The sequence below is a fragment of the Styela clava genome, chromosome 13 (genome assembly GCF_964204865.1).
Source record: "Styela clava chromosome 13, kaStyClav1.hap1.2, whole genome shotgun sequence".
NCBI classification, from domain to species: Eukaryota; Metazoa; Chordata; class Ascidiacea; order Stolidobranchia; family Styelidae; genus Styela; species Styela clava.
Window position 1 is genome coordinate 4,422,404 of NC_135262.1, and position 21,071 is coordinate 4,443,474.

A 21,071-nucleotide genomic window follows, 5' to 3' on the forward strand; every position below is an offset into this window, starting at 1 on the left:
TATTATACTGATGCATGACCCATAGTATAAAGCTCTAAATTCAGAGGATCACGGTTTCGAATAAATACATCCCTATTTCATAATTCTTATTTTTGTACTATTGCCAGTAGTTATTACTACAGGTATTTGAATAAAGACCAGGTACTTTGACCGCACCAACAGGTATGGAAGGCAGGACCAGTGATTTCCCCTGCACCGAACTCCTGACGAAGGTGAAAAACAAAACAGATGGCCACTCCCCTTACGTATATACTAGTGCAGATCGTCAGTCAAAAAGATAACACATTTTTATAAGTTAGAAATAGTTCTTTTCACTAATAGCAAAATATCTAACACCCTCTAAATTTGGAAAGCAAATGAAGAACTGGTGATAACACTGGGCTCGTCCGATTTCCAAGGGAACGGAATTCATGATGCATGTCGATATAAACATTGCAGGCAGCTGGGCGGGAACTCAAGAACTGAGGCGCAGTTCTTACCACCTAATGGCAGCTCCTGCCACGAACGAACCGCGGCAGCTCTTGCCATGGTTTTATAGCGCTATTCAGTATTCAGTAATCAGTATTAACAGTATTCACAAATTAATGTACCAGATTTTAATTAATCATGTGGAATTATATCTACTTAAACCCTAACCCTAACCCCAAATCAATCAAAACTGTATCCATAAGAAAGACGTTCCAACTTACCCAATATTTGTCACCATAATAGACAGCCCTGTCTTTACGGCCCACCTGCCGCGGTTACGGCAGCAAAATTTTACCTGCCATTGGTTTTCAATTTGCTGCCGCGGTAACGGCAGCTCGACATTGGTTTGTGGCAGCTAAAAAGTCAGTTGCCATGAGTTTGGTCGTAGCGGCCATGGTATGGAAATACTGCCATGGTTTTGCGGCAGCTGCAGATGCCACAGAATACTTAAAACTGCACTTGCAAGAACTCGTGCTTTGCAAAATTTTGCATGATGTCTTGCAGGCGGCATTTGGTTGAACTGTTTTACGATGTTCTGTCCCCATATAGCTATATTTCTTTTAAGTTACTGAATCAATGCAGCAAGCAGTGGAAAAGTATGGATCTTCAGTTACGTCCGGTTCTTGTAGGCGGGATATTCAAGGAGATTGGAAATCAGGCTCCTCGCATACTTCCTATCAGGGGAAAGTAAGTACTCAGGTTTCTTTCTATCTATCATATGGTTATTTTAATCAGCAAAAAAGGCAACTGTCTCAATTATCTGAGTTAATGGATGTTTTTTGTATTAGCGGTTTTATTTTTGTACATTTAGTTCCTCTTTCTCATTTTAGCGATTACCAGTCTACTGGTCATAGGGTTAGGAGAGGACATTTAAGTATTTATCATTTAAAGGTGATTTTCATTGTGTAGTGCGCCATGTTCCTTGTCTAGTTGGTAGATTCAGTATGGGATATTCAACTAATCAGTCAGTCGATCAAGCATTGCTGCATTAGAAACACAGGCATAAATCTCAAGCATTTGAAATGACTAACTGGTTTTGGTTATCTATTCTTATTCCGAACAAGAACTTGTAACCAGATGAGAGAACGTATGGCGTATATATTGATTTGCCTTATAGGCTTTCCTCTGCGATAAATATAAATTTCTGTCCTAAGTTGAAGTTGTGATGCTGGATTTGAGGGGCTCGAAACATGCTCCCCACATACGACGAAAGCAAGTACCGGTACCGCATATTATATCTCAGTGCGCCAAATTTTTTCAATTTCAACTTACTGATTTCTCCGTTTTATAGTATTGTGAGTAATTATAGTAGATTAATAGTTATGCTACAATTTTGCTTGAATATCTAAAATTGAAAACAAGCTTGGCATAAAAAACATGAAATTACCAGGCTGAATCAATTGTATTTTTATGCTCCAGCTTATAGGCAGATTTTCTTAATCTAGTTTGGTCAATCAATCAATCAATCGTTTATTTTGTCATCACAAAAAAACACGTTCAAACATAAAGTGACACAATGAATAAATTACAGTACTAATCATGTTTTTGCGTGACCGGAGTCGCGAGGGACCTAAGAAGGTCTTCAAGCAGCGACACCTACAGCGCTACAGGTTAGAATAAATATAGTTAAATGAGGGATAAAATGAATAAATCCTAGGAATAAGTCACAACTGATACAATTACAGCGACATTCGAAATGTACGCGATTATGACACAGTAAAACAGTAACTTTCACGGAATAATTACTAACAACTAATAAAAACGCGAGGAAAACAAGATAAAAGCACAGAAGAAATATAGGAAGGGCAAGTTTGGCGGAATATGTAACTAAAAGCAATATAAGGCAAACAGTAAATCGAAAACATTTACAGCAAATGCAATTTAGGAGGCACTTACGAAAAATTGATAGAGTCTAATGAGGAATACAAACAAACTATTACATCTATATAATGTACATAATAAAGAGGAAAAGATAAAACGGCCTGGTCATTGAAAATAATAGCGAACGTAGGAGGGCAATAAGCTATCGCTCTCCACTCTGAACGATTTTTGAATCAACTATTAACACAAGTCACAGAAGGCACAAGTCACAGAAACATTGCGGCCAAATTAAGACAAAGATAAAGACAAATTAAGCTATGAATCTCATAGGTATGCAAACCGCTGACTATAACAGTATATACAATTCCGACTTTCACGAGTCTAACACAGACTGACAGATTGGATTTAATGTGAGAAATTGTAACAGTGTACGTAGTATAAAATATACTTTTCTGAGATAAAGAGTTTTAAGATTTTAATGCTGTATAGTGTCTATATATGTTACGCATGCATAAGATTATATGTTTGAAAAATATTTTTCTAAACTACAACTTGTGCTTCTCGTCTTTTTAAAATTGATTGAGTGCTTCTTTCGGTGTTCTCCCAGCCCCAAAAAATTGCTTATTAAAGTGTTTCAGGAAATGTTCAACAGCTATATTTGTTGTACAGTATTGTGTTTCAAATTGGAGGGGTGAACCTCCAACTTTTTGTCCGATATATTCCATTATTTACTTGATTTCTGGTTCTCTTTTTAGCTCTTCCTTTGTCATCTGAAATTATTGATATAGGCCTACAGCTGTGTGGGATATTGTTGTGTCATTTAGTACTGAAAAAGTGGACATACTTACTCAATTGTTCTGTTCTATGTAGAGGTTTCACATTGCCATATTGTATGCTTTCTTTTGAGGACCGTATTTTCCGTCAAATAAGCTGATTTTCTGGAACACCAGTTTTGTTCCAATTTTCTGGGGGCAACTTTTTGGGCAGCGCTGCCTATCTTCAATCAATATTATTATGTGTAGTAAATGATGAAAACAAGTAGCTTTGGCACATGTACTGTAATGTAAACATGTTGAAGCAGTGGTTCTCAAACTTCTTGGTATTGTGACGCTGATATATGATCAACTTGCGACTCCTCATGAAAACGTCTTGATACCTTTTAATAAAAGACCTCTTTTTTATTTAAATTATGCCTGAAGACTACTATCATGGTGTCAATATTAAATCCTTCGAGTCAAGGCGCAGACAAAGTCCTGAACGTCGCTCAACAACGCTCGATATGCCCATGTTCATGAAAGGATCAGAAATGCATGACATGCATGGTTCGAGCTGACCTATCCTCAGTGTTTGTGTTGTCATAATTGGAACAGCAACAAATGATCCGTGACGTTAGCGATATATACGTTATATTGTCATCTCCAGTTCTCAAGTGTTATTCAAACGAGAATTTTAACTCTCCTACGAACCGCAGGTACAATTCCTCAAAAGCAGAACGCCCTAGCAAAATTGAAACGACGCACATTGGGCTTCGCGACGCCCACTTTGAGAACCACGGTGTTAAAGGAAAGAAAGATAGCGCAATGGCAAGGAGCTGGGGAATATAAGTATAAATGAATAAAGCAAAATAGAATGCACATTGGTGTTGAACTTTCAAGCAGAGAAAAAAGTAATGCAGCTTTCCTGCCTCAGATTATTTGGTAATAATATAAAAAAATCCTTTTTTTATTGCTAAAAATCGGCGCTGTTTGTTTGCAGAGTCGACTTATTAGCCGTAACATACAGTACTTTGTTCAGTTTCTGTGACATTTTAGACTTGATATAAAGTTAGTGTTTTTGCAAAGGTTCACTCACAAAATGTATTTCAAGTTTTCATTCAATACCCCGTAGCTCTTATCACTTCAGTTTTTTGTAACCTCACTCACTAGATTTACAGGATTCCTGAATAGGATTGGATTTTTGAATACCGTACTTGGAAGAAGAAAAGTCAATGCAATAACTCGATCATATAGTAATTGATTTGTCTATCCTTTCATAACCAGTTTATGGGTAGGGAACCAGTCAGTTAGTGCAGAACTATCTGTATATTATATATAAATATGATTGTTTCAAATGACTGTGTAGCTGAATTATTGCAATTAATGAATGATTCGTTTTTTGTCAGGATAAATTGTTATTTCAATGTGGAAATCAGTATTTTTGAGAAATGTCTTTAAAGCGCCATTTGGTGGAATTGTTCTACGACGTTTTGTCACCCTATAGTTATATTTCTTTTAAATTTGCTAAGAAACCTTAGCAAACAATGGAATACCATGAATCTTCAGCTTCGTCCTGTTCTCGTTGGTGGAATTTTCAAATCTGTTAAAATTCAGGAACCTTTGACCCATCCTACTAAAGGAAGGTGAGTGTAGATCATGTATGTCAGAGTGTCGAAGCCATTAAATAACAATACAAAAGAGAACATTCCTAAAATTTTGAATCTCAAACGCATACAAAAAATCCACCGCTGCCAATCAGCTCGGTTCTTTTGGCACATTCTTAATGAAATCGCCACAAAATTTTTTCGCTGCTCAAACTTCCTAATTGACAATTTCTGCCGAGTCTGATTCTTCGCTCGCTTGGAATTAAAAAAAATTAGGCATTCGGATGCCACCGCTATCGTTGCGAATAAAATTCATCACACTACTCATGGAGATGGAGGGATACAATAACTTTCTCATACTGCAAAAATTGTTGTAGAATCGTTCGTCAGCCAGGGCACACAATATTTGGCAGGTTCGTTTCTAAAACTTGGATGCAGTGAAACTTGCATTTGTACACAATAATATGCTTTAACAGCCTTGCCCAGACTCAAATACTATATGCTTATATCGTATTTTGCCCATGCAAAGTGCTATGGTATTGCTGTTTTGAAACACACAAAATTCGCTGCATGAAACTGATTCAAGGCAATTTTGGGAGGTATGTTATCAAAATCACTCAACATCAGACAGTTCAACATTAGAGTTTAAAACTCAAAAATATATTGCCTAACTAAGATGTCGTCTTATATGCACATGACTAAAAATTGGGCTTATACACGCATAACTCTGAACTGGAAAGATCGAACTGGAGAGTTTGACAGTGATAGTGAGGATGATTATGAGGAATTTTGAGACACTTCTTACCGTTATTAATAAAAGTAAAACATAGCGACTATGGTTATCATTTCTATTACCCTACATTCTCGCATATATGTCAATCACGCATATAAGCCGACCCTACAAATCGTAACACGTCGTATCACAGTTAAGAATATCCAAGTATTCGAATACTTTTTCGCCTGATTTTTGAATAATAGCCACTTTTCGCCCACATCACGGTGTTTCGTTGACAAGAAAAGTATTAAAACAAATTTTAGCACTTTGCCACATATTAAAATGACAACGATAAATAAAATCGACACTTTGATTGTTTATCTTCTTTGCGACCCTGCACCTCATATTGTTGCGACACATTTGCATGGTTGTGTGTTGGGCATTGCCGCCATTTCTTTGCAATGCTTCTTATTTTACACGTTATATCCATTACGTCGCAAAATTGAACATTATATTGTTAAAAGTTGTATCTCTGTCCGGTAGAATGTAATAAGCCATGTCATGTGTGGTCATGACTGAAAAGATATTATCGTTGATAACATTCTAAAGGAGGTTTTTGAAGTTTACACAATGCGAGGATATACGTATATATTATTTTAATAATAAATTAATTAAAGTATTGAATGGAAAAGAGTTTTTGAAATAAAATTCAGTACCGTATTCCTTGACGAATAAGTCTACCCGACAAATAAGAAGAAACCTATTTTCAGCACTGAACCATATAGCACTCCAATAAGACGGGACAGAAAAATAGCTTCTTTGTTGGTCAGCTAAACACCGATATGTATCCATAATTTTATATAGTTAGAACCAGGTTTTGCTTGTTTCAGGTAAAATAATACTCACAGCATTAATTCTTACCAATAAAATGGTAGCTTTTATTGGCGGAAATTGTGTTTAGTTTGGTATAGTTGTTTATTTCAATTATGTAGCTCAACTTTTTACTCCCTGACTATACCCCCTATACTTATGTGTGATTGTTTGACTGAAGCCGCGGGATCTCTTCTAGAGGGGTGGCGCATCGTGCTTAGCCTTGGGAATACACTTGCGACCGCACTTCTGATTACACTTCGAAGGTTTGCAGGTCCACATTCGAACCCATACATACATTCAATATCTTTGAAATGATAGTTGGAAAGTTTAGTGGTTATTAATGATCAAATGAGTAAATTTATTTATTCAAACAATTCAATACTCAGTTAGCTGTTGTTATCAGTGAGAGCCTGTTCTTCAATATGAGGTTTATATGTGCTTGTAGGGTTGACAGTTTGTGATGATAATTTGGAATATTGTAATTAGCACTGTGAAAATTATTGGTATTATTGGCACTCCTCTTATCAGCGTTGGTGTGAATATCACTGCCGCTCTTTTCCTTTCAGTATCGACTCAATCTGGCATTTACTCAGTTCTGCATGATTTCATTAATAGATATTGGAGTCGCAGGTCCGTGAAATGAGATTTAAATTTGGTTTAATCTTGTACATGCGAGTAATTTCAATCTCTTTGCGTTGCAAAGCCTCTAATTTATTATCTATGCCTATGGCATTACAATGCCCTAACTAGCTTGTCATAAGATCAATAACCAAAATTTTTGCTCCTGCGCTACTAGAAAGCCTATGTTAAATGAAGGTTTGGTTTGTGGTTTCACCCAGTTTTTTGTATCTGGCTCCTCAGCCCTAGAGTAAAAATCATGAATTCAAACTTTCAATGATGATTATCGAAGTGGAAAAATTCTGACACTAAATCAAATATTATTTAGTTAAGTAAGCATTCTCAACAGACAATTAGCAAAGGATTGCATGGGGGAAAAACTTTTTGTTCAGGCTAACGTTTTTTATTTGAAATATTGTTTTCTGAGATGGGGATGGAGTCAGAACTTTCTCCAGCATGGAGTCTGTGTTCAGAGTCAAAACTTTTGTTAACCAGAGTTGGAGTTATTTTTAAAATTGCTAGGAGTTGAGTCGGTTGAAAGTTTTTCAAGACCACATAACACTCCTATCACTAAATATCTGGAATGGATTATTAACAATCATCATTTGTTCTCAGGTACATGTTTGAAGATCTTGACCGAATATCTGGATACTATCGCGTTCCGTTCAGACTTTCGAAAAACATAGAACAGGATTTCTTTGCGAAAGGTTCTGTTAAAGCTCAGCGTCTGTTGACTTATGTACAGGAGAAATCACCGGACCTATTGAATGGAATTTCAGATGAGATTTTCAAAAGAATCTGGGTTGACAATATTGACATTTCTGAGAAAAAAAGCTTACGAGAAGCGTGTGAAGCAGCTGGATTGTCCTCCACAGAATCTTCCAATGCTTTGGATGAAATAAATCATCAATCTGTTAAGGAAGGGCTGAAGAAAGCTACTTCGTATGCTATTGAGTGCGGGGTGTTTGGCACTCCTACCTATATTTTACACAGAAATGGAAAGAAGGACATGTTATTTGGTACTGATAGAATCTTCCTTCTTGCTCATTATTTGAATGAACCTTGGCCAGTGTTCCCAAATGAGGAATAATGACAGAAAATAACTGATTCCTCCATCAAGTCTATTGATAAATATGCATGAGGGGCCTGAGCAGTGGTTGGCAACCCTTTTTCAGTGACGGACCGGTAACATCTGACCAAAATTTTGGCGGACCACCTTCATACAAATTACAGACAAACTTATCTAACGTGATAATTTATACGCGCTAGGAAAGTTGACAATACATTCAAAAACAAAGTAGTTTTTGTAGTTGTCAATTTTGAAAATCTGACCACACATACTGGTAACAATGCTATTAGGGCATTGTACGTTTTTTGTGTCACCTTTCTGCGGGCCGGTAGTACTCTTTCCGTGGACCGGCGATGGGCCACGGCCCGGTGGTTGCCGACCACTGTTCTATAGTATAAGTAGGCATTCGGTTGATATTGTGCATAGCCTATTGCTGACGTAGCTACATAAAAATACAGATTGGAAATCTTCTTGAAAATAAACTATTTTCTAATCTTCGATTCGATTGGCGGTTCTATTATCCACACAACAAACTACGGATATCTCCTGTCACCCCTTTAACAATTAGCTCTGAATTCATTGTTTGCAACACAGTATCTCATTATTGTTGTTATTTAAATGTATAACAGTCTTGTTCGGTGTGCCTACCATGTGATTTATTGCAGATTCATGCCGTGTTTCACTGTAATATAAGACCTAGCCAGAAATTTTGGAATGATTTTAATGCAAGCCCTCTCTTTAAAAGAAGACCTAGTCGATAGCGCGAACTTTTTTGACCTAAGCAATAGCAAGAAATCTTTTCCACACAATTTAAATGAATAATCTAAAACGTGTGAGAGGGGGAAAAGGTTCAATGACCTGAATAATCTATGTTCAGCATTTTTTTGCTAACAAAAACGTGTTATCGGTTTTCATATTTTGTATATTCTCTTCTTTGTAATTTTGTTTTTATTAAATAAAAGAAATTCTCTAAAAATAAGCCGTGGTATTATGGAGAAAATTGAAATAAAACCCTGTTTTATTTTCAGGGAAACACGGTATGCTTCTTGTATTACCTATATTATTTTGGCTTTGTAGCACAACCTTTTTGTGCACTAATGTTCTCATGAAAATTTCTTTAAAATGTTAAAATTTTAATTGGGGCAATTTTGTATTATTATTCATTTTATATTGCTCCCATATCATGTAAGATTATTGCATGCTTTGTCAGTGGCCACTACATTTTGATAAATATTTTAAATCAAGTTTTATTCCAAGCGAAATTTCGATCAAACAGGTTCGAAAAACCCCAGTTCAATTGATTTTATTTATTATCATAAAAGATGCCAATCGAAAAAATGTGTAATAACAATTTGACGCGAAACACTCGAAGATCACTCAACATTATTGAAATACACTTATTGTATGATTATATTATACCTGTGACCTTTGAATTTTTTATATTTAAACTATATCCATATAAAAATATTGACAACCCCGGGACTGGGAACCTTATTTCAAAATCACTGTTCTTAATCAATGTCACAGATATGGGCAATGAAGCACTTTGCACCTGCAAAGTATCCAGTGATCCTGTCTCTCATGATCAACTTTCAAGAGATTCTAATCTGCGAACATGCAGGTTTTCAGCAGTGCAATGGCAAGCCTGTTCCAAACTTACCTATTGGTATGGCTGTCCAAGCGAACCGAATATTCAAAATCGAATCAAATTGCATAATATTCAAATTGTTTCAAGATTAATTTGCGAATCCTTAAAATAGGTACATGAAGCGGAAAAACCTATTGACTACCTTTGCACAGCGTTTTCCACCGGGCAAGTGGCGTCGCAGCGTTCTTAGAGGACTCTTGCCCTTCTGCATTACTGGTTTTCTGATATTTCTCTCTCCTTAATTTGTGTGAAAAAGGAATGCCCGATGGCATGTCATTAGCAATTTGGTCATGCATGGTCATAACTGAAAAGTTATTATCGGCTTGATATTAAAAACATCACAAAAATATTCGATTCCAATCAAAAAAATATTCGATCTTGGACAGCCCTCGCTATTAACCAGTCAATTTAATTATATTTTATAAACATGCAATACTTTACATGCCCCTTGTATACCCACAATTAGTGGAACCTTAATTCTGAAGCATGTAGCCTCAATTAAAATCAAAATTTTTATGAAATGATGTAAATAAAAATTCCTAACAATTATCAATATAAGCCTATTGAATTCCAGTAATATTTTTTAACCAATTGCTAAACTTCTCCAGGTTGCATGGTCATATTTTTTGTGAATATTATTTAGAGTAATAACTTGACGATGTCAAAGGTTTCAGATGATGAGTTTGATTTGGATATTGATGTAAATGAACACAATGCATTGATGATGGGAAAAATGCATAGTATGAAAAAAGACGGACAACATTCTGACCTCGTCATCAAAGTAGTAAGTGAAGAGTTCCTGGTTCACAGGAACATGATGTCAGCGGGTTCTGATTATTTTAATGCGATGTTGTCACATGATAACTTGGAAAGCAACACTGGAATTGTTGATATGAAGGAAGTCGATGTCAATTCTGTGAAAGTTTGCATTGATTATATTTACACTGGAAAAGCTTCAATTACTTTGGAGAAAAGTGAACGACTACTCCATGTTGCAGCTTTGATGCAATTATCAGTACTTTGTGATAAGATAGCTGTGTTTCTTGAAGCCAAGTTGGATGTGAAATCACTTCTCATCATCAAACAAATTGCTTCTATGTTTGAAATTCAAATATTAAAAACAGCATGTGATGAATTTGCATTGACTAATATGGGAGCAATTTCACAGGAAGAATACTTCAATGAATTGGATGTGGAATTCATCTCTTTCATGGTTGGATCGAAAAATTTAGATTATTCTGAGGATTCTAAACTTGCTGTTCTTCTGCAATGGATCAAAGCTGATATTGGCCAAAGAAAGAAGCTTCTTGTTGAAATGATAAATCTGATAAACCTGAACAATGTTTCATCTCGATATGCAACATTCTTAGTGGAAAATGAAAGCCTGTGTGTTGAATCACCTTTAATCATGAAATTATTGTTTCTCAAAATGACAGAGAAATTTGGTGTTAAAGGAGAATCTGCAAAAATCCCCGCTAATGCATCTGAATTCAATACTTTTGCTGTTTTTGACAAAACTTCGACGAAAATCAAAACATTCCATTCAGAACAAAATGAATGGCAAGAACTAAAAAATCTGCATGATAGTATGGTAGACAGCCTTTACACTGCAGTCATGGTGAAGGATTTCATCTATGTTTTTATTGATGATAATCGTTCTGTATATCGTATTAATATTTCTGAACCAGATTCAACTTGGACGAGATTGTCTGATCAGCAATGTGACCATGAAATGTATTTACAAGCAGCAGTTTGTAATGAATTCATTTATCTGTGTGGCAATGGTACATTGGAGGAGTACATTATCAGCAAAAATATGTGGAGTGTGGTGAAAAGTGAAAAGATTGTGCTAATGTATTGTACATTAGTTGGATTCCAGGAATCACTTTATGTGATTGGAGGTTACTCAGGTCGTAGTTTAGCATCTGTGAATCGATATTTACAACAATCCACTTGGTCTTCAGTCAAAGCAATGAATGTTCCTAGGCAGATTCCTGCCGCTACTGTTTATAGAAATCGAATATTTGTGGCAGGCGGATATGGTCTTGGATCCTTATCAAGTTCAGAGTTCTATGATGCACAAACAGATTCTTGGACAAATTTAGCCTCTATGACTGTTCCTCGGTATGGTTTTAGCCTTTGCACTGTTGGTGATGAATTATTTGCAATAGGAAGTGATAAAGTCGGATCACAATTAGTTGAGAAATACAGTTTTGAATCAAATCGTTGGGAGCATCATATTAATATTCCAGAAAATATGAATATTGCTCCACTTGCCAGTCTGGCATATAAACTTCCGTCTTAGTAAATGCAATATGTATTGCATCAGCATTAAGAATATAGGAAACAGGCCACTATGAGTTCCATTTGATTTTTAAGTGTTTCAATTTGATTAAATTATCTATTTTGATATTATATGTAGCAAACAATGAATGATTATTATAGTACAATTTTCTGTAATTAAGACAAATTTTATTGATATGCTCATATATATGATCTTATTATTATGTTTGAAAAACTTAAACAAGTTGAATCATGTATTAATATTTCGTTTTATTCTATAGTTAGTCTTCATATGTATGTGTAGTTCTATATACTATATCGTTTAAATTTGGTTTGTTCCCTGAATGCATTTTTATTCAAAACATAACTTGATGGTGTGAAACTGGCCACTGTTTTTTACACCTGGTTTGCTTTTTCTCTCAAAAAGGAAGGCTGTTGAAGAAATGAGCTTTGATAAATACTTTTCCAAGCGGATTTTAATTTAGGGAAAAGGCTTTCATCCTTTATGAGCCTTGCTTGCGGTTGAATTCAAAGGATGTATGCAGTACGTATTGATTTACTGTTTATTATCACAAATATTGTACTACGTTTTTCATTTGTTACATTTATCTTTACATATTTTTCGGCTTATTGTCTAAAAATCCCCTTGGCTTACTGCATTCAATATTGGTTTATCGCATCTTCCTTCACACTGAAATGCATTTTTTTCACCTGGTTCTATTCTGTAAAAATATTCTGTCTTCGACATGTGTAAAAATAAACTACTGATGACTGGTGGTTACAAAAGCTTAATTTGGAAGTGAGAGGGGACATTACACCCATTACAGTTTTAAGAAAAGTTCATGATACAGTGGTCACTTGCTTTTCTATTGTCCTGTATAACATTGTGAGCATATATATATGATCGAACTATGGTAGCATGACAGTTTAACATCTTAGATTCAAATCCCATGGCCACCACCTAAATTAGTACGACTTTTATATCACAACCTAGATGATGTAAATACCATTTGTTAGCTTTTTATACTTCGCTTTCTTATATTCTTCATTTAATAATTCTTATACTTAGCTAATTCGTTGAATCAGACATGTGTTGTAGCATCGATGGCAATAAAATTCTGAGTCACCAACAAAATTTGTTATTGTGCATTCCCAGATAAGGTTTTTACAATTTTAAATAATTGTGTTAAGAAGTTGGAATAAAAATTAATCAGGAATTTCTTCAAATATATTGTATGAAATGGTATGCATGTTACATTTTACTGCATTTAATATTGTGTTGTATTAAATTTAGTTTTATATCTAGTGAGTTGTCTAAATATTTGATTCTAATGGAATTTGATCTTGGTATCGATGAAATTGAACACAAGAACATGATGATGAAACGTGATGATTTGAAAAAGAAGAATCGCCATTCTGAAAAGAAGAATCTCACAATCAAAGTAGGAAATGAAGAGTTTCTGCAAAGTTTTCAATCTCAAATTTTGGGTTTTCCCTGAAATAGGGTCAGAATTTTCTCCAGCATGGAGTCAAAACTCTTGTTAACCTGAATTGAAATTATTTTCAAAATCGCTAGGAATTCAAGTTTGGAAGTGGAGACGGTGGATATTTTTTTAGGATCACATAACTCTATCAATAATTTATCAATAATTAACAATTATCATTCTTGCCCAAGTACATGTTTGAAGATCTTGATCGAATATCCCAATACTATTATGTTCCGTTCCAACTTCTGAAAAACATAGAGAAGGATTTCTTTGCGAAAGGTTCTGTTAAAGCTCAGCGTCTGTTGACTTATGTACAGGAGGAATCACCGGAACTATTGAACGGAATTTCAGATGAGATTTTCAAAAGAATCTGGGTTGATAATGTTGACATATCTGAGAATAAAAGCTTACAAGAAGCGTGTGAAGCAGCTGGATTGTCCTCAATCTTCCAATGCTTTGAATGAAATAAATCATCAATCTGTCAAGGAAGGGCTGAAGAAAGCTACTTCATATGCTATTGAGTGCGGAGTGTTTGGCACTCCTACCTATATTTTACACAGAAATGGAAAGAAGGACATGTTGTTTGGAACTGATAGAATCTTCCTTCTTGCTCATTATTTGAATGAGCCTTGGCCAGTATTCCCATGTGATGAATGTGAAAGAAAAATAAACTGATTCCTCTGTCAAGTCTATTGATAAATATGCATAAGGGACCTTCAATAGTATAAGTAGGCATTCTGTTCATATTGTGCATAGCTTATTGCTGACGTATCTACATAAAAATACAGATTGGAAATCTTCTTGAAATTAAACTATTTTCTCTTCTTCGATTCGATTGGCCGGTCTATTATCCACACAACAAACTACAGATATCTCCTGTCTCCTCTTTAACAATTAACTCTAAATTCATTGTTTGCAACACAGTATTTCATTAATGCTGTTGTTTAAATGTATAACACTTTTGTTTGATGTGCCTGAACCACTGCCATCTTTAAGATGTGATCTATTGAAGATTCATACCGTTTTTCACTGTAAAATAAGGGCCATTCCAAGCAAAAGTTGAATTCCCTCAATTTTTCAAAAAGTGTAGTGAAAGTAATTTTATTTTATTTTTGATATAAAAGACATTGGAATTTTATTGGACTGCATTCATTTCATCGAACAATTTAAAATTTCCCCCAGGTTTTTGATGGTTTATAAAAAATGGCCTGAAATGTAGAAATTTTGGTATAATTGACATATTATGTGATGATTCCTGACACAAAGTGTTTGATTGTGTGGTACAGTTATTTCATATGGAATTGACGCACTGGATTTAAGTTAATAAAGTTTGAATGTTTGCAGTGCTGTAGAACATTTCTTCACCCATTTAACGATTTATTACCAGAATTTTAAGAGATGATAGAGGCCGCTATTCCGAAGTGGAAAAATGTCCTGTGGTTTCACGTCCTGTAGTGTCACATACAATATGCACATTATTGGCATGGATTTACAGTGTTACATTAATAACTTGAGCAACACATAGAGGGGTAGTTCAGCTACTGCACCAGAAAATATTATGGGCTCCTACTGTACCATCGCAAAAATTTACAGCACAACACAACGTACTGTTAGTACACGGTGGATTTGCCGTCCTGTAGTGTCACGCTATATTTTATTATTATTTTTTTATCTACTAAGTAAGTCTTGGGTGTAACTTTTGTGCAATTTTTTACATATTCAATAAAGCAACTGATTGGACAATGAAACAAAACATGCTGAAACATAGCTGAAAATGTGAAAATATATTGCATTCAACAACATGCAAAATTTCTGGAATTGTCCTGTAGTGTCACTCGGAATAGTCCATGAGACCTAGCCTGGAATTTTAAAATGATTTTAATGCAAGCCCTCCCTTTAAAAGAAGGCCTCGTCGATAGTGGGAATTTTTTTGATCTAATCGATAACAAGAAATCTCTTCTACACAATTTACATGATTAATCTAAAACATGGGAGCGGGAAAAAGGTTCAATGACCTGACTAATCTATGTTCAGCAGTTTTTTTCTAACAAAAACGTGTTATCGGTTTTCATATTTTGTATATTTGAAAATAATTAAAAGACACCCTCCAAAAATAAGCCCTGGTATTTATTTTTTAAGGAAAATTGAATAAAGACCTTGTCTTATTTTTGGGGAAACACGACATGCTTCTTGTATTATATTATTTTGACTTTGTTGCACACCCTTTTTGTGCACTAATGTTCTCATAGAAAATTTCTTTTAAATGTTAAAATTGTAATCTGAGCATTTTTGTATTATTATTCATTTTATATTGCTCCCATATCATGTAAGATTATTGCATGCTTTGTCAGTGGCCACTACATTTGGATAAGTATTTTATTTCAAGTTTCATTCCAAGCGAAATTCCAATCAAACAGGTTCGAGAAACCCCCTTGCAATTGATTATATTTATTATCATAAAAGATGCCAATCGAAAAAATGTGAAATAACGATTTGACGCGAAACACTCGAAGATCACTCAACATTATTGAAACACACTTATTGTATAATTATATTATACCTGTGAATTTGATTATATTCAAACAATATGCATATAAGAATATTGACAACTCATGGACTGTACTGGGAACCTTATTTAAAAATCACTGTTCTTAATCAATGTCACAGATATGTGTTATAAACCACCTTGCACCTGCGAAGTAAGAGATTCTAACCTAAAAACTTGCAGTTTATCAGTAGTGCGATGGAAAGCTTGTTACGAACTTAACTATTAGTAGTGCTGTCCAAGCGAAATGAATATTCGAAATTGATTCTCAAATTTTTTGAATCAAATCGAATAAAGTGGAAAAACAAATTGACTACCTTTGCACATCAGTTTTCACTGGGCAAGCGGCAGTGCATCCTGCTTATGCGACTCTCGCCTTTCACACAACTGTTTACCCGATATTTATCTCCCCTTTCATTTTGTGTTAAAAAATGCCCGGTGGCATGTTATTAGCAATTTCATGCATGGTTATAACTGAAAAGTTATTTTGACAAACCGATTTGAGAAAAATTTTCATTTTTAGACAGCCCTACCTATTAACCAGTCAATTTAATTAGGTATATTTTATAAACATGCACGGCTTCACATTCCTCTGGTATATCCACAATCAGTGGTACCCTAATCCTGAAATTTGTAGTTTCAATTAGAATCAGAATTTTCATGAAATGCTGTAAATTAAAATTCCTGACAACTATCAATATAAATGAATTTCAATATGTTTTCACCTAATTGCTAAACTTCTCCAGGTTGCATGGTTATATTTTAGTGAACATAAGTTAAATACAGTAATACCTTGACAATGGCTAAGGTTTCGGATAAAGAGTTTGATCTGGATATTGATGTAAATGAACACAATGCATTAATGATGGGAAAATTGCATAGTATGAAAAAAGATGGTCAACATTCCGACCTCGTCATCAAAGTAGGAAGTGAGGAGTTCCTGGTTCACAAGAACATGATGTCAGCGGGTTCTGATTATTTCGATGCGATGTTGTCACATGATAACTTGGAAACCAACACAGGAATTGTTCAAATGCAAGTTGTTGATGTGGAATCGGTAAAGATTTGCATTGATTACATTTACACTGGAAAAGCTTCAATTACTTTGGAAAAAAGTGAACAACTACTCCATGTTGCAACTTTGATGCAATTATCAGTACTTTGTGATAAGATAGCTGAGTTTCTCAAAGCAAAGTTGGATGTGAAATCACTTCTCATCATCAAACAAATCGCTTCTATGTTTGAAATTCAAACATTAAAAACAGCATGTGATGATTTTGCATTGTCTAATATGGGAGCAATTTCACAGGAAGAATACTTCAATGAATTGGATGTAGAATTCATCTCCTTCATGGTTGGATCGAAAAATTTATCTTATTCTGAGGATTCTAAACTTGCTGTTCTTCTGCAGTGGATCAAAGGTGATATTGACCAACGAAGAAAACTTCTGGTTGAAATGATAAATCTGATAAACCTGAATAATGTTTCTTATCGATATGCAACATTCTTAGTGGAAAATGAAAGCCTGTGTGTTGAATTACCTGTAATCTTAAAATTATTGTTTCTCAAAATGGCTGAGAAGTCTGGTGTTAAAGGAGCATCTGCAGAAATTCCCACCAATGCACCTGAATTCAATGCATTTGCAGTTTTTGACAAGACTTCGAGAAAAATCAAAACATTCCGGCCAGAAAAAAAAGAATGGCAGGATCTAAAAAAACTGCATGATGGTATGGTAAATAGCTATTACACTGCAGTCATGGTGAAGGATTTCATCTATGTTTTTATGGAGAATCGTTCAGTATATCGTATTAATATTTCTGGACCAGATTCAACTTGGAATAAAATAGCTGATTACCAATTTGAACATGGCCAGTTTTTGCGAGCAGAATTTTGTAATGAATTCATTTATCTTTTCGGCATGAAAACATTAGAGGGGTATGATATCAGCAAAAATGTGTGGGGCCTGGTAAAAACAGAAAAAATGACACTATTCAACTGTACATTAGCTGGATTCCAGCAATCAATTTACATACTAGGAGGTTCTAATAATGGTAGTTTATCATCAGTGAATCGATATTCACTGCCATCCACTTGGTCTTCATGCAAAGCCATGAATGTTCCTCGGGAGCTTCCTGCTGCTACAGTTAATGGGAATCGAATATTTGTGGCAGGCGGATTTAATAATATCTACGGGTCATTATCTAGTTCAGAGTTTTATGATCTACAAACAGACTGTTGGACAAATTTAGCCTCAATGACAGTTCCTCGGTGTTATTTTCGCCTTTGCACTGTTGGTAATGAATTATTTGCAATTGGGGGTGAAAAAGGCCGGTCAAAATCGGTTGAGAAATACAATTTTGAGTCAAGTCATTGGGAGAATCTTATAAATTTTCCAGAAAATATGAATATTGCTCCACTTGCCAGTCTGGCATATAAACTTCCACCATAGTCAGTGGCGCAGCCAGGGGGGGGTTTCGGGGTCGAAACCCCCCCCCCCCCCCCCCCCTTTGAATTTTCCGAAAAGTGAAAAAGTTGCCGATAACACGCGCAATTGCCTTCTGCTGAAATCGCCGTTCGTTTTCATCAACGCGGCATTTTATTTATTCCGTGAACGCCCTTTACATTGGTGTTTATTCTCTTTAAATCACAAATTTGTGCTGCGGGAACAATGGAACTATTTTATTTTTGTACCCGCACGGAAATGTGAAAACTGAAAAAGCGTGCAATTGCCTTCTGCTAAAATCGCCCATGTTTTCATCAGCGTGTTATTTGGGCCGTAAACGCCCTTACGTCGGTTTTTATTCTATCTAAATCATAAATCTGTGCCACGATAAACATGATAATTATTTTATTTTTGTACTTTGCACGGAATTGTGAATTCGTGAGTTATTATACGTTCATCGGTGGCGAGGTTCTAAAGACAAAAGAAGGAGTAAAACCGCGATCTAAATTTGATTGAAATTATAAAGTACTGAAAATAAAACCGTAAACAATATAAGTTTTGTTGAGTCCCGCGACAGTCTAAAAACGCTTTTCTAGTCGCAAAATCGCAAAATTTCTTGTGCCTATGGCGCACATTATGTTTGGTCACCGTTTAGGAACATACCGTCACTAAAATCGAAACACGGTTAATTGTGGGTGGGATTTGCCTTTTATCCATTACTTTAAAATTGTCGTAGAAAATTTTCGTGTTATCATTAAACAAGGTTGAAAACGTGATTTTTTTCCCGGTTTGTGATGATATATAAGATAATTAATCCGAAGTATATTCATCAATTTTTATTGTACTAAAATAAATTTTACTCCGTGAGAATTCACAGCAGATTTAGGGATTTTTCAGGAGGTTTTATCTTTAAAAATAATCGGAGTGTCAGCATTGCGATTGAACGGAGTCAATGTTACAAGCACATCTCAAATTTGTCGAATTTGCAGAATAGAAAAAATACGGATCAAAACAATATATGATAGGCGACGGGCAGTTACCACAAATTTTTATTTTTATGTCGGCAAATGGCCGAGGTATTTTAAAATTGTGAATTGTAAAAAATTGTTTTGTTTTGTCGACGCAAACGCTGGTTAAATTGAAGACAATTAAATTAATAAAGCAAGACATTTTAAATATGCCCTTATCGGTCACGAATTGATTACTTTGCACAACAGAAAAATCATTTTTCGTTGTAAACGTCAGCTCTTTTAACAAGTGGCGTAATCGCGGCGATGAATATGTATTTTTGATTTAACCATATACTTCATACGCATTTTCATTGTGCGAAATAAAATTGTACTTTTCGGGATTTTATACCAGTTATTGAGATTTTTCTAACGGCCGTAACGAGTTGGCAAGATTCCAAAAATACGTATTAAAATTAAATACACCGTTTATCCTCATATTTTACTTATTTCAGAGAACTAATGTTTTAGTTTTGACGTAAGAAGAAGCAACCGCGAGTTACGTTGGACACAATTAAACTAATATATAAAGACATTTTAGAATTTTGTAGTTGTCAGAGATTGAATATTTCACGCGACAAGAATAATCATTATACGCTGAAAAGACGTCCCTTTAACGAGCGCGTAATTCGAAGACTGTTACAGACCGCAATGGGAAGTTATGATTATGAAACCCCCCCCTTTTGAAAATCCTGGCTGCGCGCCTGACCATAGTCAATGCTATATTTATATCATAAGCATTAAGAATATATGAAACAGGCCACTATGAGTTCCACTTGATTTTTAAGCGTTTCAATTTGATTAAATTATCTATTTTGATAATATACATAGACAATGAATGATTATTATAGGGCAATTTTCTGTATTTGAGCCGAATTTTATTGATATGCTAGTTTGAAAAACTCAAACAAGATAAATCATGTATTAATATGTAGTTTTACTCTATAGTCTTCATATCTATGTGTAGTTCTATACGCTGTATCGTTTAAATTTGGTTTGTTCCATGAATTTTATTTTTTATTCAAAACATAACTTGATGGTGTGGAACTGGCCACTGTTCTATATTCTCTTTGCTGACTGAATAGCTGAAGGAAGAGTTCTATGAAAAATTCACCGAGGTTTAATTTTAGAATGAAACTTCTTATCTTTTAAGATTTGTTTGTGGCTGAACTCAGAGGGATATGTACTGATTAATTTCTACTAGTATAAATATTGTTCGTTTTTTATTTATTGCAATTATTTTATATATTTTGCAGCTTATTCGTATTTGGCCAAGTTTCTATTAATCTCAATCTATGTGAGGAATTTAGGTCTCAGTGCTAGTAAACCATATCCTATAATTGTTACCTTTAGTATTTATATTTTTCTTTAGCGTAGTGTTGGGTGCAAAAGCTTAATTTGGCAGTGAGGAGGGACATTACGTCCATAATAGTTGGAGAAAATCATCTCACAATATATAACATTGTTCTGTGTAAAATTGTGAGAACTTGTGTTCGAACTGAGTTAGCATCAGATATTAATATCTTAGATACAAACCCCATGGCCACCTCACCGAGTACGACTTGTATATCACAACCTAGATGATGTAACTTTCTTTTGTTAACTCATATATACTTTGCTTTCCTATATTCTTCATTTGATAATACTCATGCCTGGCTATATTGATCAATCAGACATGTCTTGTAGCATTGAGCAAGCACTGTTATTGGCAAAAAATTTGTAGTCACCAACAGAA

General features: G+C 34.9%; 3 protein-coding genes across 4 annotated transcripts; all 3 read left to right on the forward strand.

The window, feature by feature from the left end:
* The first annotated feature begins 254 nt into the window (after positions 1-254).
* LOC120332535 (glutathione S-transferase kappa 1-like) lies at positions 255-10,179 on the forward strand. Of its 2 annotated transcripts, XM_078118996.1 has the most exons (4): positions 255-464; positions 940-1,155; positions 4,583-4,687; positions 7,470-10,179. In XM_078118996.1, exons 2-4 carry the CDS (start codon positions 959-961, stop codon positions 7,942-7,944), a joined length of 777 nt encoding a protein of 258 aa, XP_077975122.1. In that variant the 5' UTR covers positions 255-464; positions 940-958; the 3' UTR covers positions 7,945-10,179. The 2 variants fall into 2 exon arrangements, with proteins under 2 accessions (XP_077975122.1, XP_039255737.2); XM_039399803.2 differs by lacking the exons at positions 255-464; positions 4,583-4,687 and having other exon boundaries at positions 686-1,155.
* A 50-nt stretch (positions 10,180-10,229) lies between these two features.
* On the forward strand, positions 10,230-13,148 carry LOC144431174 (kelch-like protein 26). Its single transcript, XM_078118995.1, has one exon. The coding sequence runs from the start codon at positions 10,230-10,232 to the stop codon at positions 11,874-11,876; it is 1,647 nt and encodes a 548-aa protein (XP_077975121.1). The 3' UTR covers positions 11,877-13,148.
* A 3,537-nt stretch (positions 13,149-16,685) lies between these two features.
* LOC120332218 (kelch-like protein 26) lies at positions 16,686-18,335 on the forward strand. The gene has a single exon (XM_078119394.1). It carries the CDS (start codon positions 16,686-16,688, stop codon positions 18,333-18,335), a length of 1,650 nt encoding a protein of 549 aa, XP_077975520.1.
* Positions 18,336-21,071: the final 2,736 nt, after the last annotated feature.